This window comes from Malaya genurostris, chromosome 1 (genome assembly GCF_030247185.1).
Source record: "Malaya genurostris strain Urasoe2022 chromosome 1, Malgen_1.1, whole genome shotgun sequence".
Lineage (NCBI taxonomy): Eukaryota > Metazoa > Arthropoda > Insecta > Diptera > Culicidae > Malaya > Malaya genurostris.
In genome coordinates this window covers 36,306,672-36,330,809 of record NC_080570.1, presented here as the reverse complement: position 1 = coordinate 36,330,809, position 24,138 = coordinate 36,306,672, and the positions used below count along the sequence as shown (strand labels likewise).

At 36.4% G+C, this 24,138-nt stretch overlaps 1 protein-coding gene across 1 annotated transcript in view; it reads right to left on the bottom strand.

Moving 5' to 3' along the window:
- LOC131437130 (EF-hand calcium-binding domain-containing protein 4B) overlaps positions 1-24,138 on the bottom strand; it is a 118,117-nt gene that overhangs the window by 30,707 nt on the left and 63,272 nt on the right. Inside the window, exon 4 of the mRNA XM_058606298.1 lies at positions 9,115-9,300. Within this exon, the coding sequence (XP_058462281.1) occupies positions 9,115-9,300 (186 nt within the window). The remainder of the gene's footprint in view (positions 1-9,114; positions 9,301-24,138) is intronic.

Here is a 24,138-nt window from a genome sequence, read left to right as displayed (position 1 = left end):
GATCCGACTTCCGGTTCCGGAATTATAGAGTAAAGTGTGTTCAATATTGAACACCGTCACTTAAACCGGCGAAACAAAAAACGTAAAAACATTTCTAAACTGGTCTCAAAACCACACAAATCGAAAGTCATTATCAGTAGGCAACTAAACAAACCGATTCCGGCTATCCTGGTTCCCGGTATCCGGTTCCGGAAGTACCGGAAATAGTAGTCATATATACCAAAATAGATCTCACTCACTTTTCTCAGCGTTGGTTTGACCGATTTCCACAAACTTAGATTCAAATGAAAGGTCTCGTGGTCCCATACGGAATTCCTGAATTTCATCCGGATCCGACTTCCGGTTCCGGAATTATAGAGTAAAATGTGTTCAATATTGAACACCGTCACTTAAACCGGCGAAACAAAAAACGTAAAAAAATTTCTAAAGTGGTCTCTAAACCACACAAATCGAAAGTCATTATCAGTAGGCAACTAAACAAACCGATTCCGGCTATCCTGGTTCCCGGTATCCGGTTCCGGAAGTACCGGAAATAGTAGTCATATATACCAAAATAGATCTCACTCACTTTTCTCAGCGTTGGTTTGACCGATTTCCACAAACTTAGATTCAAATGAAAGGTCTCGTGGTCCCATACGGAATTCCTGAATTTCATCCGGATCCGACTTCCGGTTCCGGAATTATAGAGTAAAATGTGTTCAATATTGAACACCGTCACTTAAACCGGCGAAACAAAAAACGTAAAAAAATTTCTAAAGTGGTCTCTAAACCACACAAATCGAAAGTCATTATCAGTAGGCAACTAAACAAACCGATTCCGGCTATCCTGGTTCCCGGTATCCGGTTCCGGAAGTACCGGAAATAGTAGTCATATATACCAAAATAGTTCTCACTCACTTTTCTCAGCGTTGGTTTGACCGATTTCCACAAACTTAGATTCAAATGAAAGGTCTCGTGGTCCCATACGGAATTCCTGAATTTCATCCGGATCCGACTTCCGGTTCCGGAATTATAGGGTAAAGTGTGTTCAATATTGAACACCGTCACTTAAACCGGCGAAACAAAAAACGTAAAAACATTTCTAAACTGGTCTCAAAACCACACAAATCGAAAGTCATTATCAGTAGGCAACTAAACAAACCGATTCCGGCTATCCTGGTTCCCGGTATCCGGTTCCGGAAGTACCGGAAATAGTAGTCATATATACCAAAATAGATCTCACTCACTTTTCTCAGCATTGGTTTGACCGATTTCCACAAACTTAGATTCAAATGAAAGGTCTCGTGGTCCCATACGGAATTCCTGAATTTCATCCGGATCCGACTTCCGGTTCCGGAATTATAGAGTAAAATGTGTTCAATATTGAACACCGTCACTTAAACCGGCGAACAAAAAACGTAAAAAAATTTCTAAAGTGGTCTCTAAACCACACAAATCGAAAGTCATTATCAGTAGGCAACTAAACAAACCGATTCCGGCTATCCTGGTTCCCGGTATCCGGTTCCGGAAGTACCGGAAATAGTAGTCATATATACCAAAATAGATCTCACTCACTTTTCTCAGCGTTGGTTTGACCGATTTCCACAAACTTAGATTCAAATGAAAGGTCTCGTGGTCCCATACGGAATTCCTGAATTTCATCCGGATCCGACTTCCGGTTCCGGAATTATAGGGTAAAGTGTGTTCAATATTGAACACCGTCACTTAAACCGGCGAAACAAAAAACGTAAAAACATTTCTAAACTGGTCTCAAAACCACACAAATCGAAAGTCATTATCAGTAGGCAACTAAACAAACCGATTCCGGCTATCCTGGTTCCCGGTATCCGGTTCCGGAAGTACCGGAAATAGTAGTCATATATACCAAAATAGTTCTCACTCACTTTTCTCAGCGTTGGTTTGACCGATTTCCACAAACTTAGATTCAAATGAAAGGTCTCGTGGTCCCATACGGAATTCCTGAATTTCATCCGGATCCGACTTCCGGTTCCGGAATTATAGGGTAAAGTGTGTTCAATATTGAACACCGTCACTTAAACCGGCGAAACAAAAAACGTAAAAACATTTCTAAACTGGTCTCAAAACCACACAAATCGAAAGTCATTATCAGTAGGCAACTAAACAAACCGATTCCGGCTATCCTGGTTCCCGGTATCCGGTTCCGGAAGTACCGGAAATAGTAGTCATATATACCAAAATAGTTCTCACTCACTTTTCTCAGCGTTGGTTTGACCGATTTCCACAAACTTAGATTCAAATGAAAGGTCTCGTGGTCCCATACGGAATTCCTGAATTTCATCCGGATCCGACTTCCGGTTCCGGAATTATAGAGTAAAGTGTGTTCAATATTGAACACCGTCATTTAAACCGGCGAAACAAAAAACGTAAAAAAATTTCTAAACTGGTCTCAAAACCACACAAATCGAAAGTCATTATCAGTAGGCTACTAAGCAAACCGATTCCGGCTATCCTGGTTCCCGGTATCCGGTTCCGGAAGTACCGGAAATAGTAGTCATATATACCAAAATAGATCTCACTCACTTTTCTCAGCATTGGTTTGACCGATTTCCACAAACTTAGATTCAAATGAAAGGTCTCGTGGTCCCATACGGAATTCCTGAATTTCATCCGGATCCGACTTCCGGTTCCGGAATTATAGAGTAAAATGTGTTCAATATTGAACACCGTCACTTAAACCGGCGAAACAAAAAACGTAAAAAAATTTCTAAAGTGGTCTCTAAACCACACAAATCGAAAGTCATTATCAGTAGGCAACTAAACAAACCGATTCCGGCTATCCTGGTTCCCGGTATCCGGTTCCGGAAGTACCGGAAATAGTAGTCATATATACCAAAATAGATCTCACTCACTTTTCTCAGCGTTGGTTTGACCGATTTCCACAAACTTCGATTCAAATGAAAGGTCTCGTGGTCCCACACGGAATTCCTGAATTTCATCCGGATCCGACTTCCGGTTCCGGAATGATAGGGTAAAGTGTGTTCAATATTGTACACCGTCACTTAAACCGGCGAAACAAAAAACGTAAAAAATTTTCTAAACTGGCCTCAAAACCACACAAATCGAAAGTCATTATCAGTAGGCAACTAAACAAACCGATTCCGGCTATCCTGGTTCCCGGTATCCGGTTCCGGAAGTACCGGAAATAGTAGTCATATATACCAAAATAGATTTCACTCACTTTTCTCAGCGTTGGTTTGACCGATTTCCACAAACTTAAATTCAAATGAAAGGTCTCGTGGTCCCATACGGAATTCCTGAATTTCATCCGGATCCGACTTCCGGTTCCGGAATTATAGGGTAAAGTGTGTTCAATATTGAACACCGTCACTTAAACCGGCGAAACAAAAAACGTAAAAAAATGTCTAAACTGGTCTCAAAACCACACAAATCGAAAGTCATTATCAGTAGGCAACTAAACAAACCGATTCCGGCTATCCTGGTTCCCGGTATCCGGTTCCGGAAGTACCGGAAATAGTTGTCATATATACCAAAATAGATCTCACTCACTTTTCTCAGCGTTGGTTTGACCGATTTCCACAAACTTAGATTCAAATGAAAGGTCTCGTGGTCCCATACGGAATTCCTGAATTTCATCCGGATCCGACTTCCGGTTTCGGAATTATAGAGTAAAGTGTGTTCAATATTGTACACCGTCATTTAAACCGGCGAAACAAAAAACGTAAAAAAATTTCTAAACTGGTCTCAAAACCACACAAATCGAAAGTCATTATCAGTAGGCTACTAAGCAAACCGATTCCGGCTATCCTGGTTCCCGGTATCCGGTTCCGGAAGTACCGGAAATAGTAGTCATATATACCAAAATAGATCTCACTCACTTTTCTCAGCGTTGGTTTGACCGATTTCCACAAACTTAAATTCAAATGAAAGGTCTCGTGGTCCCATACGGAATTCCTGAATTTCATCCGGATCCGACTTCCGGTTCCGGAATTATAGGGTAAAGTGTGTTCAATATTGAACACCGTCACTTAAACCGGCGAAACAAAAAACGTAAAAAAATTTCTAAACTGGTCTCTAAACCACACAAATCGAAAGTCATTATCAGTAGGCAACTAAACAAACCGATTCCGGCTATCCTGGTTCCCGGTATCCGGTTCCGGAAGTACCGGAAATAGTAGTCATATATACCAAAATAGATCTCACTCACTTTTCTCAGCGTTGGTTTGACCGATTTCCACAAACTTAAATTCAAATGAAAGGTCTCGTGGTCCCATACGGAATTCCTGAATTTCATCCGGATCCGACTTCCGGTTCCGGAATTATAGGGTAAAGTGTGTTCAATATTGAACACCGTCACTTAAACCGGCGAAACAAAAAACGTAAAACATTTTCTAAACTGGTCTCTAAACCACACAAATCGAAAGTCATTATCAGTAGGCAACTAAACAAACCGATTCCGGCTATCCTGGTTCCCGGTATCCGGTTCCGGAAGTACCGGAAATAGTAGTCATATATACCAAAATAGTTCTCACTCACTTTTCTCAGCGTTGGTTTGACCGATTTCCACAAACTTAGATTCAAATGAAAGGTCTCGTGGTCCCATACGGAATTCCTGAATTTCATCCGGATCCGACTTCCGGTTCCGGAATTATAGAGTAAAGTGTGTTCAATATTGAACACCGTCATTTAAACCGGCGAAACAAAAAACGTAAAAAAATTTCTAAACTGGTCTCAAAACCACACAAATCGAAAGTCATTATCAGTAGGCTACTAAGCAAACCGATTCCGGCTATCCTGGTTCCCGGTATCCGGTTCCGGAAGTACCGGAAATAGTAGTCATATATACCAAAATAGTTCTCACTCACTTTTCTCAGCGTTGGTTTGACCGATTTCCACAAACTTAGATTCAAATGAAAGGTCTCGTGGTCCCATACGGAATTCCTGAATTTCATCCGGATCCGACTTCCGGTTCCGGAATTATAGAGTAAAGTGTGTTCAATATTGAACACCGTCATTTAAACCGGCGAAACAAAAAACGTAAAAAAATTTCTAAACTGGTCTCAAAACCACACAAATCGAAAGTCATTATCAGTAGGCAACTAAACAAACCGATTCCGGCTATCCTGGTTCCCGGTATCCGGTTCCGGAAGTACCGGAAATAGTAGTCATATATACCAAAATAGATCTCACTCACTTTTCTCAGCGTTGGTTTGACCGATTTCCACAAACTTAGATTCAAATGAAAGGTCTCGTGGTCCCATACGGAATTCCTGAATTTCATCCGGATCCGACTTCCGGTTCCGGAATTATAGAGTAAAGTGTGTTCAATATTGTACACCGTCATTTAAACCGGCGAAACAAAAAACGTAAAAAAATTTCTAAACTGGTCTCAAAACCACACAAATCGAAAGTCATTATCAGTAGGCTACTAAGCAAACCGATTCCGGCTATCCTGGTTCCCGGTATCCGGTTCCGGAAGTACCGGAAATAGTAGTCATATATACCAAAATAGATCTCACTCACTTTTCTCAGCGTTGGTTTGACCGATTTCCACAAACTTAGATTCAAATGAAAGGTCTCGTGGTCCCATACGGAATTCCTGAATTTCATCCGGATCCGACTTCCGGTTCCGGAATTATAGAGTAAAGTGTGTTCAATATTGAACACCGTCATTTAAACCGGCGAAACAAAAAACGTAAAAAAATGTCTAAACTGGTCTCAAAACCACACAAATCGAAAGTCATTATCAGTAGGCAACTAAACAAACCGATTCCGGCTATCCTGGTTCCCGGTATCCGGTTCCGGAAGTACCGGAAATAGTAGTCATATATACCAAAATAGTTCTCACTCACTTTTCTCAGCGTTGGTTTGACCGATTTCCACAAACTTAGATTCAAATGAAAGGTCTCGTGGTCCCATACGGAATTCCTGAATTTCATCCGGATCCGACTTCCGGTTCCGGAATTATAGAGTAAAGTGTGTTCAATATTGAACACCGTCATTTAAACCGGCGAAACAAAAAACGTAAAAAAATTTCTAAACTGGTCTCAAAACCACACAAATCGAAAGTCATTATCAGTAGGCTACTAAGCAAACCGATTCCGGCTATCCTGGTTCCCGGTATCCGGTTCCGGAAGTACCGGAAATAGTAGTCATATATACCAAAATAGTTCTCACTCACTTTTCTCAGCGTTGGTTTGACCGATTTCCACAAACTTAGATTCAAATGAAAGGTCTCGTGGTCCCATACGGAATTCCTGAATTTCATCCGGATCCGACTTCCGGTTCCGGAATTATAGAGTAAAGTGTGTTCAATATTGAACACCGTCATTTAAACCGGCGAAACAAAAAACGTAAAAAAATTTCTAAACTGGTCTCAAAACCACACAAATCGAAAGTCATTATCAGTAGGCAACTAAACAAACCGATTCCGGCTATCCTGGTTCCCGGTATCCGGTTCCGGAAGTACCGGAAATAGTAGTCATATATACCAAAATAGATCTCACTCACTTTTCTCAGCGTTGGTTCGACCGATTTCCACAAACTTAGATTCAAATGAAAGGTCTCGTGGTCCCATACGGAATTCCTGAATTTCATCCGGATCCGACTTCCGGTTCCGGAATTATAGAGTAAAGTGTGTTCAATATTGTACACCGTCATTTAAACCGGCGAAACAAAAAACGTAAAAAAATTTCTAAACTGGTCTCAAAACCACACAAATCGAAAGTCATTATCAGTAGGCTACTAAGCAAACCGATTCCGGCTATCCTGGTTCCCGGTATCCGGTTCCGGAAGTACCGGAAATAGTAGTCATATATACCAAAATAGATCTCACTCACTTTTCTCAGCGTTGGTTTGACCGATTTCCACAAACTTAGATTCAAATGAAAGGTCTCGTGGTCCCACACGGAATTCCTGAATTTCATCCGGATCCGACTTCCGGTTCCGGAATTATAGGGTAAAGTGTGTTCAATATCTTAAAATATTTTCGGATGCAACAAACATTTAAATCGTAATTTAGAGTGCGTACTAGAAGAGTTTGTGTGTCATGTTAGTTAGTGGTCGGTTCTTTGGTTTGTGGAAATGTGGATGACTCACGCAATCAAAGCATTGTTTTATTCTGTATGTTATACTAGTAAATGCACAAACAATCTCTTGGTTTGTTTTAAAAATCGAAGAGATAAATTTTGAATGGAATATCACAATATAATATGTACATGAGAAAGGCATCATTACACCACTAGGTGGATTAAAACAGGTTTTTTTATGCGAAATTACACGGTTTCAGTCCTTTTTTTTTGAGAATACACCAGATTTTTTTTAATTATGCCATATCTGGACGTTTCAAAAAAAATTTTTTTTAGATTACTCCAAATCTAGACGTTTCATGCATTTCCAAGACATTTGGCATTAGAAATTTATTTTTTCGATTTCGGAAATCTCAAATTTGTTCCTGTTCTAAAGTTGATTTATATAAAAAAAAATTTTTTTTGACGTTACACCAGATCGCGACGTTCCGTGCACTTTTAAGACATTTAGCAACAATTTTTTTTTGTTTGGAGATTACACCAGATCTGAACGTATCCCCCGCGTAAAAACGTCCTCAATGTACTCGATTATTTTCATGTTTCGTCTTCGATCCCCTATGTGCATGACAGTTCAAATCAATTGCTTTGTAGTAGTTCAACGTGAACCGCTAGTTAGATGTAAGCTCGCCGAATTCTTTACAGCGTTTTGATCCGGTTCTCAGTGCTGATTAACAGTAAACCATTTCAAACAATGGAGGAAGTTAGCACGAGAGTTCGATGAAACAATTTTTTGGAAATTTGTTTGAAAAGGTACCGAATTATTGTATCTAACCTAGATCGATTTGGACTTCCTCAAGAAAATGGAACGCATGTTGTTCGTCATTCTTCTCATACCCGTTTGATTAAACTTTCACTTTCGAGTTGAATAGAAAAAACCACCAGCTCCATCTGTTGCCAGCCGGTGGAAACAGTGACATTAAAATTCTGTCCATTCGAGTCGAGTGATGAAAGTGTTCCGTTTAAATGCTCTCTCTCTCTCTCTCTCTCTCTCTCTCTCTCTCTCTCTCTCTCTCTTTCTGTGTGCTAGAAGCAACCTCGGTTTCACCTTCCTCTCCCCCTTTTCGGGAATGTAAACACTCCATTATTAGCAGTAACCTGAACAATATACAGTGCGCAGTGCACGGGAAGATACGAAGGCGAAACTTAATTTGCATAGCACCAAGTTCATTCAAATATGTGTACAGCGAGTCGTAGAATCGGCGAATATTTATGGTTGCATATTTTACGCGGAACCGTTTTTCCATCTCGCTCGCACCAAGGCCCCCGATCTGAGGGTTCATAATTCAACTCTTCTTCTTTATTTTTTTTTTTCGAAAGGAAGAGTGAAAACTGTCTCTACAGACGATACGATGAATTGAAAGAGAAGTAAGTAAGTGAAATGTGATTATGTTAATAAATTTAATTTGCAGGTACCATCGAATGTGAAGGGGGGCTCCTACACGATGTGAGCGGGGTTTTATTGGCGCTGAGTGTCTTTTTTTTGTCTCGTTTCCTACTCTTTTTGGTGTGTTCAAGACCGGATGTAAATCTGACAGTTATGGACTGTGTTCGAGTGGGTGTTATCCAAAAGTATCGATTTGTTAAATGAAATTCACGAATTCGCAGAGAAAAAGTTCACCGATAATTTATTTCATCGAAGAATTCGCCAATCGAATCGAACTCGAACTGCGGTTGGTCGGTTTGTGGCAGTCCAGAATAATGATAAAATCCACCATTTCCGAGACGCGCTTCCAGAAGATGCCGGTCGGTCGGATGTTATTGGCCAAAGGCCCCTTTGAAGTAGATTGAATGGATGCGAAGAAATTTTCATATAACGATCCACCCGCTTTGGTTTGGCATCCGCAGTTCATCGCAGTTCACAAGTGAGAATGAGAGATAGGATGTTTTTTTTCTTCTTTTACTATCGCAACCGAGTTATCTAAACGACAATCGAGTGTGCCATGAGTTTTGGTCGGATAAATATTGCTTTTGATGGGCGAAAGGAGATCAATAGATAGGGACGGACTTTGTGTCAGTTAGAGGAGTTTCGCGGGTTCACGGTACTTACCATTATACTTGTCGAAAGCCGTCGGGACGTACTCCGGGTTGAAGCGATCCTGAATGTACGTCACAATTAGGTTCGTCTTGCCGACTGCTCCGTCACCGACGAGAACGCACTTCACGTTCGGCGGCTCTTTGGTGGACCGCGGAGGTTCCTTCGGTTTCGTGGACGACTTCGTTTTTGTCTTTTTTTCTGTAATGAAGAAACAAAAATTACGTTTGTTAGGCGTGCATTTTCAATGTCATCGTGATCGGTTCCTATGAACTAAAATCTTTTTCATAATTCAATTTATTTAGATTTGGTTCGTCAGTGCTTAAAGAAGTTCAAATTGAACTGCCATCTAGTGCCTAGCAGTTCAACTTAAACCGCTAAGCAGACGCAAAATTTGCACTACTTATGCAACCCTCAAACAATATTGCACAAGTGCTATATTATTTCTGACGTCTCAGGCGTAAACTGCTTTAAGCACTGACGAGCCGAAGGCAAAACGCGAAGAAATAGAAACAAAATATGTGCTTTTTGCACAAACCAACAAAACCCCTTAATGTTCACATAGAGTTATCAATTTTGTCTGTCTCCAGAAGTGAATGACCGTAAGGTTAAAATTTCTATAATCGAAATATATGAAAAATAATCGTATTTCGGAACAATATTTAGCAAACTTGTTAAAGTTTGAACCGTAATACCGGAGCTTAAGTAAGCAGTAAAAGAGACTTGAGTGTATTGCAATTTTAAAAATGCGAAGTTAAAATTTAAATGCTGAAAGCTGGCGGTTGAAATTTAAACTCTAAAAGCTGAAAGTTAGAAGCGAAAACTGTAAGTATTGAATGTGGGACACATTGAAAATCATAGTTTGAAACTTGTCATTTGAAAAATTTTATATTTCCATATAAGTTTTTAAGGAAGCAGCTGTAATTTCGAAATCGGGTTTGGAAAATTTCTCCCTCCCTGGTGGATGCATGAAAACGAAAGCGAACCGTTGTAGGTTAGAGCTTTGCAGTCCAAAACGGAGAAATTTCAATTCGGAATTGGGGGAGACATCCGTAGGCTGAGATATTCAGTGCTAAAATTGAAAAGTATAGACTGAAAAATTCGAAGTTAGGAAAAAACGAGAAGTTAAAAGATAGAGATTGAAATTAAAAAGAAAAGAGTAAATGAAATTAAGTAAAATAAAATAGGTAAGTAAAGCAAGTAAATAAAGTTAGTGAAAAAACTAATGTAAGCAAAGTAAGTAAAGAGTAAGTAAAGGGTAAGTGAAGAGTAAATAAAGAATAAGTAGAGAACTAATGAAGGGTAAGCAGAAAATAAGTAAAGAGTAAGTAGAGTCAACTCACTCTTCAGTAATGAGTATTTTTGTTTTATTATGTCGTTCATTTATACTCGGTTTTACCAGTAAAAAGTAGGTAAAGAGTAAGTGGAGAGTACAAATAGAGTGATAAAAGAGTAAGTAAATAGGTAATAAAAAATAAGTAATGAGTGAGTAAAGAGTAGGTCAAGGATAAGAAAAGGGTTAGTTAGAAGAAACTGAAGCAATTAAAGTAAATAGAGTCAGTAAAATAAGTAAATTACACTAAGAATAAGTGAAGTAAGTAATATAAGTTAGTAAGTAAAGTATGCTAAAAGTGAGTAAAGTGTAGGAAAAGAGTAAGTCAAGAGTAAATAAAGGTAGAAAAGTACGTGAAGTAAGTAAAATAAGTAAAGTAGTAAAGTAAGTTAAGAGTAAGTAAAGAGTAAGAAAAAGGTGATTGAAGAGTAAGTAAAGTAATTGAAGTGAATAAAGTAAAGTAAGTTAAGAGTAAGTAAAGGGGAAGAAAAGCGTAAGTGGAGAGTAAATAAAGAGTAAGTAAAGTACGTGAAGTAAGTAAAATAAGTAACATAAGTTAAGAGTAAGTAAAGAGTAGGAAAAAGGCGAGTGAAGAGTAAGTAAAGTTAGTGAAGTTAGTAAAATAAGTAAAGTAGGTAAAGAGTAAGTAATACGTAAGTGGAGAGTAAGTAAAAAGTAAAGAGAGTAAGTAAAGGGTACGAAAAGAATAAGTAAAGAGCAAACAAAGTAAGTAAAATAAGTAGAGTAAATGAAATAAATAAATTAAGATAAGAGTGAGAAATGTAAGTGAACAGTTAGTAAAGTAAGTAAAGAGTAAGTAAAACAAATAAAGTAAGTAAAGGGAATTAAAATAAGTGAAGTCAGTAAAATAAGTAAAGTAAGTAAAGTGTAATAAAAGGGTAAGCGTAGAGTAAATAAACAGTAAGTAAAGTAAGTAAAATAAATAAAGTAAGTAAAGAGTAAGAGAACGGTAATTGGAGAGTAGGTAAAGTAATTAGAGTAAATAAAGTAGTTTTACTTAAGTTAAGAATATGTAAAGTAAGTAAAGAATAAGGAAAGTGCCAATAAAGAGTCAGTAACAAGTATTTTTATTATGTCGTTTATTTATGCACGATTTTACCGGTAAAAAGTAAGTGAAGTGAAAAATAAAGAGTAAGCAAAGAGTGGAGTAGAGGGTAACAAAAGGGTAAATGAAGAGTAAGTAAAATAAACAGAGTAATTAAAGAGTAAGTAAATAATAAGTAGAGAATTAGTGAAGGGTAAATACAGAATAAGAAAAGCGTGAGAAATTTTTTTTATCATGCCGTTTTTTTATACCCGGGTTTACCAGTGAAAAGTAAATAAAATGTAAGTCAAGAGTTAGTGGCGAGTGAGTAAAGAGTAAATCAATAGTGAATGAAGAATGAGTGCAGTACTTAAAGGTAGTAAAGGGTAAATGAAAAGTAAGTAAGGAGTAAGTGAAGTAGAAAAATAAGAAAAGGGCAAGTGAAAGTAAAATACGTTAAATAAGTGATGTAAGTAAAGTAAGTACAATAAGTAAAGAAAGTAACCCAAGTAAAAAGTAAGTAAAACAAATAAAGTAAGTGAAGTAAGTAAACGGAAGTAAAATAAATGAAGTCAGTAAAGTAAGTCAAATAAATAAAGTAAGGAAAGAATAAGAGAACGGTAATTGGAGAGTAAGTAAAGTAACTAGAATGAATAAAGTAATTTTACTTACGTTAAGAATAAGTGAAGTAAGAGTCAGTAAAAAGTATTTTTTTATTATGTCGTTTATTTATGCACAGCTTTACCGGTAAAAATTGAGTAAGTGGAGTGAAAAACAAAGCGTAAGTAAATAGTGAATAAAAAATAAGTAAAGAGTGAATAAAGGGTAGAAAAAGGGTGAGTGAAGAGTAAGTAAAGTAACTGAAGAGTAATTGAAAAGTATTAAAGTTAAAAATAAGTAAAGAACTAGTGAAGGGTAAATAGAGATTAAGTAGAGTAAGTAAAGAGTAAGTAAATAGTGAATAAAGAACAAGTAAAGAATGAGTGAAGGGTACTTAAAAAGTAAATAGAGGGTAAGTGAAAAGTAAGAAGTAAGTAAAGTAAAAAAATAAGTAAAATAAGTAAAACCAATAAAATATGTAAAATTAGTCAAGAGTAAGTAAAGACTGAGTAACGTGAGCAAAGAAAATAAAGTAAAGTAAGTAAAACAAATTAAGCAAAGTAAGTACAGTAAATTAAGAATAAATAAAGGGTAAGTGAAGTAAGTAAAATTAAAATAAGTAAAATAAGCGATGTAAGTAAAGAAAATAAAGTAAGTAAAACAAGTAAAGAAAGTAAAGCAAATATAGATAGTAAGATAAACAAAGCAATGCACGTGAGTAAAAAAGTGCAAATAAGTAAAGTGAATGTTTGAAAAATTAAATTGAGTCGGATCTCTGGGACACTGATTTTTTTTAAAGGGGAGTGAAGAGTAAGTAAAGTAACTAAAGAGTAATTAAAAAGTATTAAAGTTAATAATAAGTAAAGAACTAGTGAAGGGTAAATAGAGATTAAGTAGAGTAAGTAAATAGTGAATAAAGAACAAGTAAAGAATGAGTGAAGGGTACTTAAAAAGTAAATAGAGGATAAGTGAAAAGTAAGGAGTAAGTAAGTAAAAAAATAAGTAAAATAAGTAAAACAAATAAAATATGTAAAATTAATCAAGAGTAAGTAAAGACTGAGTAACGTAAGCAAAGTAAATAAAGTAAAGTAAGTAAAACAAATTAAGCAAAGTAAGTACAGTAAATTAAGAATAAATAAAGGGTAAGTGAAGTAAGTAAAATTAAAATAAGTAAAATAAGCGATGTAAGTAAAGAAAGTAAAGTAAGTAAAACAAGTAAAGAAAGTAAAACAAATACAGGAAGTAAGATAAACAAAGCAATGCACGTGAGTGAAAAAGTGCAAATAAGTAAAGTGAATGTTTGAAAAATTAAATTAAGTCGGATCTCTGGGACACTGATTTTTTTTAAAGGGGAGTGAAGAGTAAGTAAAGTAACTAAAGAGTAATTAAAAAGTATTAAAGTTAATAATAAGTAAAGAACTAGTGAAGGGTAAATAGAGATTAAGTAGAGTAAGTAAATAGTGAATGAAGAACAAGTAACGAATGAGTGAAGGGTATTTAAAAAGTGAATAGAGGGTAAGTGAAAAGTAAGGAGTAAGTAAAGTAAAAAAATAAGTAAAATAAGTAAAACAAATAAAATATGTAAAATTAGTCAAGAGAAAGTAAAGACTGAGTAACGTAAGCAAAGTAAATAAAGTAAAGTAAGTAAAACAAATTAAGCAAAGTAAGTACAGTACATTAAGAACAAATAAAGGGTAAGTGAAGTAAGTAAAATTAAAATAAGTAAAATAAACGATGTAAGTAAAGAAGCAAATACAGGAAGTAAGATAAACAAACCAATGCACGTGAGTAAAAAAGTTCAAGTATGTAAAGTGAATGTTTGAAAAATTAAATTAAGTCGGTTCTCTGGGACACTGATTTTTTTTTAAAGATTACTCCAGATTCCAACGTTTCATGCGTTTCTAAAACCTTATGCATTTATATTTTGTTTGATGATTTTTTAAACATTTAACAAAAAAAAGTTCTTCCTTCGTTTTCCGACTTTTTAATGCGAATTTTCAAAGTTTTTTGTACTTTAATGTGAGTTTTCAAAGTTATACGATTTTTCAAAATGCGAATTTTCAAATTGATGAAGTTTTCATGTTTTGTCTTTGAAATGCACAGAACACTAAGACCTGGGGTGTTCTCAAAGAAAAAAAAGAGAAAAATCCGTGACTTCCGTTATTTTACAAATTTGTTTTATTTTGAATAACCACCAGATCCCGATGTTTCATGCATTTTGAAAACATTTGCCAATTGTTTTTTTTTTTTCAATTTGGGAAATGTAAAAATTTTACTAAGTCTCAAGTCGATATTTCGTTTTATTTGTTAGTTCGAAAATAAAATTTTAAGTCTTATAAAAACAAGAAAACAAGAAAAAAAAATTTTCAAAATAACCTCAGTTCTCGACGTTTCATGCATTTCTGACAAATTTGGCATACAATTTTTTTTCGATTTTGGATTTTTCAAAACTTTTCAAGATTCTCGATATTTTTCAAAACAAAAAATTTTTTTGAGTTAACACCAGATCATTACTGTTCACTAATTTTTAGGACATTGGGCGACAAAAAAAGAATCCATTAGTTTTGCGTTTTACCTTTTTTTATAAATATAAAAAATAGGTATAGAATTCGCTCAAACTTTAGAAAAATTTTCCGAGACCCGGAGGCCCGAATGTCATATACCAATCGATTCAGCTCGACGAACTGAATAAATGTCCGTGTGTGTGTCTGTATGTGTGTTGTCAACTAAGAGGTCGAGATCTCAGAGATGGCTGGACCGATTTTGATCAAACTGGTCGCAAATCAAAGGTCTCCCCGTCACCCTGAACGCTATTGAATGGTTTTGAGATCGGATGTTTACTTTTTGAGTTATACGAAGTTTTATGTCAAAATTTTCAGTTTTTTGATAGTATCTGTCACAATTGACCTTGAAAACAGAATTTATTTTCAGACTTAGATTCCGCACGGTAATACCTATCCAACAAGCCATAGATTGTCAAAATCCGTATATTTTTAACGGAGATATCGAAATTTTTGTGTAAGCGACTTTTTCCCCTAATCCAGCAGTAGAAGTTTTGAGCGCTGTCTGGCAAAGAAATGCTTGGGAGCAACATAAAACACGATTGTTTATACTGTTACATACATTTGTTTCTAAGTACCCAAAAGACTGTGTACAGCATGATATTTTGCCTCGGACCGATTTTAGCATGGTTCGTTTTTGGCAACATAATCATTCGAATATGCCATATGTAAACCAGATGATGGCAGAATTTTCGAAGTTGAAAGCCATTCCATAATTATATTGATTTAAACTACTTACAGCAATAAATGCTGGAAGAACATAACAGCCATATACATTCGAATCAGTTCGTCGAGATCAGCAAATGCAAATTTCACTTAATTTTTTTCGGTTTTCTCCCAAACAAGGTTCCTGAATTATGTTTGGTTCCGACCTCTGGTTCCGGAACTACAGGATGATATGTGAAACGAAATTGAAACTGTGTAACTCATTTTTATCGAAGATCGAATCGTTTGTCAAAGCTCAATCGTTTTCTCAAAAAAGCCAAATCGAGTTTCAGAAACAAAAGTTCAAATTAAAATAAATCTAATTTTATCCAATTCTGACTTTCAATCCTGGAATTGTAGAATGATGAATTTTTTGAATTCAAAGCGATATAGAAAATGACAATCCCGAAAAGCTTTAAAGTTGGACTCAAAAATATTGCAATTTATTCGTCATATGGCCATACGAATCGGTTTGGGTTAGGCTGGTTCCTGAATACCGGCTCTGGAAGTACCTTAAATTACCCTAAACTCTCAAGTGGAAATTACTTCGACATATCATGGAATGTTTAATCGATTGTTACACTTTTAGATTCAAATTCGATCCGATTTGCAGTTTCGACATTAAAGAATTCACGGACATTACGGACATACGGAGAATAATGTCATGAAAACTGAAACACCGAAGAATATTCATGCAAAAAACACATGCGGATTGATAAAAAAAAAGGTATCATCTCACTGCTAGGTGGATTAAGTACGTTTTTTATTCAAACTTTCAACGCTAAGAGACTATTTTATGCGGTTAGTAAAGTATGTAAAGTAAGATAAGTAAGTGCAGAAAGATAGTAAAAGAAAAGTGAAGTAAGCCATCAAAATTCGCCTACTTCGATTCAAATTAAACTTTGAATATGCCTTTTATTGAAAGATAGCTTTTTGGTCAGGTGTCAGGCTTTACAAAATATTTATTTTGCTTTAAAAGCCGACTTTTCGGAGGAATACCCCTTCATCTTCAGGGTAAAACGATAGCAAATATTTTTCGTCAAGTGGATTGAAACATTGAAAAAAATTGACGAAAAATATTTGCTGTCGTTTTGCTCTGAAGATGAAGCGATATTCTTTCGAAACGCCGGCCTTTAACGCAAAATAAATATTTTGTAAAGCAATACTTGACCAAAAACCCATCTTTCAATAAATTACAACAAAGTTCATATGTCTTCAGTAAGGTAAACCGTTTAGTGATTTTTAAAAAGCGAAAATTGATTTTTTGCGTGCTATTTATTCAAGAGGCTCTGCACAATGTTAAGAAGGAAAAGAGAGAAAAGTTGATAGTTGATTTTATTTTAAAAAGTGAATGATAATTTAATAGAGGTGAAAATAGAATAGCGCTTAAAAAATCGAATTAAGAAACCACATAACTTGAAAATCGCAAAACTAAGGAAAAATGGAACATTGTCATGAAAATTCACTAACTTCAATACCCGTATCAAAAGAAATATGGTGTATTACTATAGAAAAAGTACGGGTGTGTAATGTCAGAGACATAACTGGATGTCGTGAATACGAATAAAACTGACACGCTTTCTTTACACTTTCGAATTCGAATTGATAGTTGATCGATTGTGTGAATTGCGAAACTTTCCCCCTTTTCACTACTAAAATTTTAAACGATTTTTGACGTCGATTATCTCATTTCGGATTTGCATACTTCTTTGGAAGAAACTATCAAGATGCTGTACAGGATTCATTTCTGCCTTTTAGAAGGACCAAATTGAGGGAGTTCTCTACACGGGCAAAATTCCGATTCTTGAAATGAGCAAAACGAGTCATGATTTGGGGAAAATAATACATATATTTTCATGTTATGATAATACACCATGATTAAAATTTCTCGGATCATGATCCATTCGGACTGATTACGATGAAATTTAAACGTAATGCACTAGAAGTTGTTGGGTATAACTCCAGGCGTGTTTCTGCTACGATGGTAATTTTTGCAACATAAATTCAGGCGTTATGTGTGATTTTTGCAACGATGGTCATTTTTGCAATATAAATTAAGTGAAAAGCACGACGAACTTCTTTTAAAATGAAAATATTCTGTTTTTGAAAATCGACGACGCAAGAGACAACGTGTTTACTTGCGTTCATTACTTCAGTTTTGATTTTGTGTTTCAGAATTTAAATACTTAAACGAACTGCATGAAAAAAAAACACGAGTGTATCAAACCTCTTAAAAAGAAACTCTATGTCTATTTCTTGCAAAAAAATCGTCTTATTCATAATATCATTACAGCTTGTGTTGTTATATCTATGAAACAAATTAATCAAAGTGGTTGAACAAAATATTTTTCTGATTTTCGTTAGATGGTGTTCCAAATTCACAATCGAATTAAACGCTAGCTCTCGGGATATTATTCTAGCAACAACGGTCACATCAAATATGTAAGAATACATTCGAACAAAATCTTACATTAATGTTTGTCAAATTAAAAGCATAGCCGTGCTTAGTCTCTTATGATGTCAATTTTCGGTTCAATATCTTTATTTTTATGTTATGTTTAATTCTCTATCAGCCGGTTGGTAAAACAACACGATTAATAAATAACATGCTTCAGGATCAAGTAAACATTTTCAGTAGGTCTTGCTTTTCAATGTCTGCTGTTTGCTTTACCATTAATCTATTAATCTGTCACATCACTTGAGGCAGAGGGCTCAAAGTGATATCCAGGTAGAAAATAAGAGTTACGAGCTTTGAAAGAAATTCATTCTTGAAGTAACGCATTTTCGAACCATGAATAATTTTCATGGGAGAAGAGTTATTGCTCATGATTTCATGATAAGTTAAAATGATTGGTTTCATGATTTTCTAATCATAACAGCTGTAACGGATTTCTTTCCGTGTACGATATTTAGCACAGTTCGAAACATTTATCTCGAACGATTTTTGCATAGCGAAAAGTGCACGAAGCAAATCAAATTATTTTGGATTTACTCTAAACTGATGATTTCTACCTTCGATTTGCAAAGAAGTAATTTTAATAGTTCTTTAGATAACATTTAGAGCCATTAGAACGGCTAATTTTATATAATGTTGTCCACTTTTCGTTTCTTGTTTTCTTTCTCTCCAATGCAAACGACCAGCAGCTGATGCAATCGTTCTTGCTTGAATTGAAACTAGCTTTGCGAACAAACCGACACATCCGCTTGCAGTGCCAAATAATGCCAAACTGAATCAATATTTCTTAAGAGGCATCTTTTTACGTGATTTCGTTTGTACCTTTTTCACAAATGGGCGGTTCCAACGGCCACACATATAGGCACTTATAGAATTTTGACGTCGATTATCTCATTTCGGCTTTGCATATTTCATTGAAAGAAACTATCAAGGTGCTGTACAGGATTCATTTCTGCCTTTTAGAAGCACCAAATAGTGGAATTCTCTACGTTATTTAGAACAGTTCGGAACATTTTTCTCGAACGATTCGCGCACAGCGAAAAGTGCACGAAACAAATCAAATTATTTTGGATTTACTCTAAACTGATGATTCGATTTGCAAAGACGTGATCTTAATAGTTCTTTAGATAACATTTAGAGCCATTAGAACGGCTGATTTTATATAATGTTGTCCACTTTTCGTTTCTTGTTTCTTTCTCTCCAATGCAAACGACCAGCAGCTTTGTTGTATGATGCAATCGCTCTTGTTTGAGTTGTAACTAGCTTTGCGTACAAACTGCAACACATCCGCTTGCAGTGCCAAATGATGCGAAACTGGTTTAATGCGTCTTCTCGCCTTGACGACCGGAAGGCAAATGAGAACTACGACCTGAGCGTTTGAGGTTTTTAACCACGCAGAAGGTGCGCTCTCCGATGCCGCTGTTTGAATGCGTCTTCTCGCCCCGACGTCTGCTTCCATCCAACGCACAAGAAGTAATGATCGATTTTCGACCACGGTCCCCTTTTTCATAACGTTCAGTTGAAGATATGCGCCTGACTACCTCAAAATCGCCGTCCTTGCGCGAAAAACCAAAGCAAAAGTAAAGAGTTTTCCGCGTTGTTATAAAATTTTCAGAAAACTTAATTTTTGAGTTGTTTGTGGTTATCTCACACTGTTCAAAATATTATCCTAAATTCCTGATCATATTTTTGATGAAATAGTGAAAGAATTATGTTGCTGCCATTAATACAAGTCGATATATTCACGATTAAGTTCTGCCCATTCTTCCGTATGACTAATTTTGAAAAGGCGCCCCATAGTAAAGTAAGTCGTATTCACGACAAAAAAAGTTGAAATCATTAAAAATATTTCGCCAAGTTCTCATGGGATGAAACAAGCGCAATGTCAAGCTTTTTTTTTTGATTGTAGAGGTTTAAACCATGCGGTCATTCGCCTCTTCGGGCCAGAAAAGTTTCCCGGCCCTATGTGCTGGGTTGGAAATCGAACCTAGGTGGGCTTCGTGAAATGCGACTGCAGTTATTTGAGTATTTAAAAAAATCTTTGGTAGACTTTTCTTGCATCACAACACAGCCATAAACTTTTGTATGTATCCAACCTGGCTCGATTAGCTACGACAGTCAAATCGGGTGCAACAAACGAGGCTAAAACTGGTTTGCCGGCTGCTGCATGCGTGAACTGGTCAACTACTCTGTTCCCGGGTGGTTTGATCTTTATATCCGTCTGAAAGTTTGAAATAGCTTGCAGGGGAATTTTGCCCGATTATCTCCTTACCCCCCCCCCCCCTCCCCCAACGTTTCACCCCGGATCGATCGTGTTTTACAGTGAATCAGCTTCCTCGATGACTTTCACTTCCCCACAGCAGCATCGGGCAGTTCGATCGGGTCCACAATGGCATGGTTCCGGTGTCAGGCCCCTTATCGGAACTAGCGCGTCTACATTAAACCGAGGAAACCGAAATCAAACTCACTTCGTAAGAAAGACCAACGACCGAAAAAGTGATAAATATTCGATTTTGCTACTCCTGCCGTTTCAAACTCCTGTCGGCAACTCCTGCGCCGAACGCCGCCGCGTGAGACGATTTGCAACAATGAGAAGGCAACTCCGGTACGACACAAATCTTGATTTATCTACTGTAATTTATCCTGGCGAGCCTGTAGTGTGACGAGGGGCCCCAAGACGACGATGCTGCTGCTGCTCAGTCTCTCTGTAGGTGTGTGCGTGTGGTATAATACGATTGCACCGCATGGTTAGTCCCATAAAGGCCAAACTAATCTGCCGAACGAATCGAGCTTGTCCGAGAGTCCGAGTGACTTTGAGTTATTGGACCGACGGTGACTTTTTAGCCACTGAAGCTGCTGCTGCTGCTGCCATCGAGCGAACGAATCTCGACCCCGACAAAAAAAATATACGAACATACTGACTATGGTGGCATGCAGTCAGGATCCAAGTTGGCGTGTTAAATTGCCATTTATCGCCTAGTCCGGGACCGGTCAGCTAGACAACGGCGGGTCACGAAGGCTAGAAAGAGAGGGAAACCAACCGCACAATATTAACAAGACCTGCCGACCCAATTGAAATTGAAATTGGATATCGAGCGAGCGTACGATTGCAAGGGTTAATGACTTTGAATTCCGATGTCGGAACACTGAACAAAAAATATATTTTTTAATGTTGAACTGGGATCAAAGCTCTCAGCTGCAAATACAAATGCTTTGCGGATAAAAAAAATCGTTAGTTACGCGTGTTTTCTGAGCGTTGGATTCACCGTCAACAGGCGTTATGTACGATGGGATTGGTTGATGTAATTTCACACAAATTAACAACGTCGAATAGAAACTAATAAAACGTTATCAGACACTTTTATATTCCCTCGTCAGGCCAGAATTATGTATCATTCCAAACTATCTCTAAATATTATCATTATTGACTCATTCAACTGGGCGAAGACCGTTTGTTTTTGCCTATAAATCACACTTTCCACCGCCACGCCAACAACTAATTAAAATTCCAAACAAACCCGACCGACTCAGCTTTTGCCTGAAAAAAAAGTAAGACGAAACAAAAAGAATAGATATCTCCGAAAAAGTTGGGGAACAAAACAAAAGAAAAATCAGTATCTTCGCGTGCGCTGTCACACGACCATAAAACGCAGTTAGTAGTAGTTTTCAGTTTATTTTATGGAAATTTCTATGCGTGATCTTTCGAAACAATGACCCCGGCAGGCCCCGAACGAAACGGTAATCTAGCTTTTCCCATCTTTTCTCAAAGCACTCGTCGGTAACTTTTTTTTCTTCTCTTTTTCTTTTCGCCCGACTTGATGGCTAGCTCTTGATTTCGATTGGAACCAGAAAGTCCCACCAGAAACCATTCGGATGAGATGAGTTTTTATGAGATGCGGTAATAAAGTAGGCATTGCATTGGTAGAAAACAAAATCAACCGCCTGCTGCGTTTCGTAGACGATTGATCGTGTGAAGCTCCCCGAGCTCAATTCGAAAGAATAATTGGGTCAATTTTGGAATTACACGGCTGCAACACCCCGGAAGTGCACTTCCGTTTCGGGCAATGCGGATATTTGGCTGCTGCGATTTCTATGCGTTTTTTTTTGGTTTGAAGGATTATTCTTCGTTTGATGCCAAAAAAAAACCACAGACAACAGAACAAACGAGTAGCGAACGCGCCTTATCGGGAGCTAAGCTCTAAGGAAAGAAGGAAACCAAAACGGGGAATAAAGTAAACCAAAAAAGTAAAGCAATGATCATGAGAACATCTCTGGAAGGTTGATCTCACGTCTGTGCCTGAGTATGTGCGTGTGAGTTTACGTCCGATAGAAGTCGAAGGTTGCCGTGTTTTTCTTTTTAATTTTCGGGGAAACTTTTTCCGGTTGACTCAGCGTAAAAAGATTTGCCCGTTTAGTGATTTCGTTTCACCTTTTTCGTCGTCCGAAAGTTATCTACTGTCAGTGTGATGAATCGGCGTACGAAATGGAATTTTACGTGCCTCGTGAGATTTTCCAAGGAATTGGCTGGAATATTTTGTCGAACCGAGGAATTCACCTCAGGTTCGGGTACAGAAAAAAAAACATTGTCGACTTCAGATCGGGTGCGGGTAGATTTTTAGTTTTTAGTCATATTCAAATGGGAGAATGTGAAGTCTGCTACATTCAAGAAAAGCTTTGTGAAATTTCTTCCCCAGATCGAAGAACAAAATTTCAAATAAGAGGGCGGGTATAGCGTGGTGGGTAAGTAGCAGTCGCCTTTCACGAAGGCCCACCTGGGTTCGATTCCCAACCCAGCATGCGGGTTCGATTCCCAACCCAGCATGCGGGTTTTGCGATTTTCTACACGAATTTTCAAAGTTATGTGGTTTCTTTACGCGACTACTTTATTTTTCATCTATTAAATTATCATTTACTTTTTAAAATGAAATTTTCATAAAACCCTTTGGAAAATTTACAACTTTTCGATCTTTTCCTTCTCAACTTTGTACAGAGCCTCCTAAATGAATTGCATTGATAAAAAAAATAAACTCCTTTGCTGAAAATCAGGCTTTATTTATTTTATTTACATCATTTACTTTACTTATTATTCATTTAACCTTTTCTTACACTTTACTTACTCTTCACTTATCTTTTTCTTACTCTTTACTTACTTTACTTTTTTTACTTATTCTAATTACATCACTTACTTCACTTACACTTTACTTACTCTTCATTTACTCTTCACTTACGCTTCACTTACCTTTTTCTTACTCTTTACGTACTCTTAACTTACTTTACTCTTTTCACATACTTTACTTATTTTACTTACATCACTTACTTTACTTACAATTGACTTACTCATTTACCCTTTTATTACTCTTAACTTTCTTTGCATATTTTATTTACTTTACTCACTAGACTTATTTGACTTACTTTACTTACTTAACTTACTTTTTATACATCACTTACTTTACTCACAGTATACTTACTCTTCATTTAACCTTTTCTTACTCTTTACTTACTCTTAACTTACTTTACTCTTTTCACATACTTTACTTATTTTACTTGCATCACTTTCTTAACTAACACTTGATTTACTCTTCATTTATCATATACTTACTCTTTACTCACTTTTTACTTACTCTTTAATCACTCTTCACTCTTTAATTACTCTTCACTTATTCCAGGCTTGTGTAGAATTCACCTCTCTATCCGTACAAAACTTAATGGTTTGCCTGATGACTTGTTTAACTTTTTTTACTTACTAACTTCACTTTCTACAATTACTTAACTTTCCTTTACATACTTTACTAACCTTAGCTTTGAAAGTTTGCATAAAAAAACGCAAAACTAATGGATTTTCTTTGTCGCCCAATGTCCTTAAAATTCATGATCTGGTGTTAACTCAAAAAAATTTGTTAATTTGAATAATATCGAGAATCTAATATCGAAAAAAAATTTATGCCGAATTTTTCAGAAATGCATGAAACGTCGAGATAATTTTGTTTTGAAAATAAACATAAAATAATAATAAAATCTTCAAGTTACTTACAATCCACATTTTCCTCAAAATTTACAATTTCCTTAAAATCTTCTAGTTCTTCTAGTCCCTCCAAGTTCCTTAATATTATCATGTTCCTTAATATCCTCAATTTCTTTAACATTCACAAATTCCTTAAGTTTCTTTAATTCCTCAAGTTCCTTAAAATCCACATTTTCCTCAAAATTCAAAAATTCCTCGAAATTCAAAATTTCCTCAAAATTCACAATTTCCCTAAAATCCGCAAGTTCCTTAAAATCCTCAAGTTCCTTAAATTTCTTTAATTCCTTAAGTTCCTTAAAACCTTCAAGTTCCTTAAAA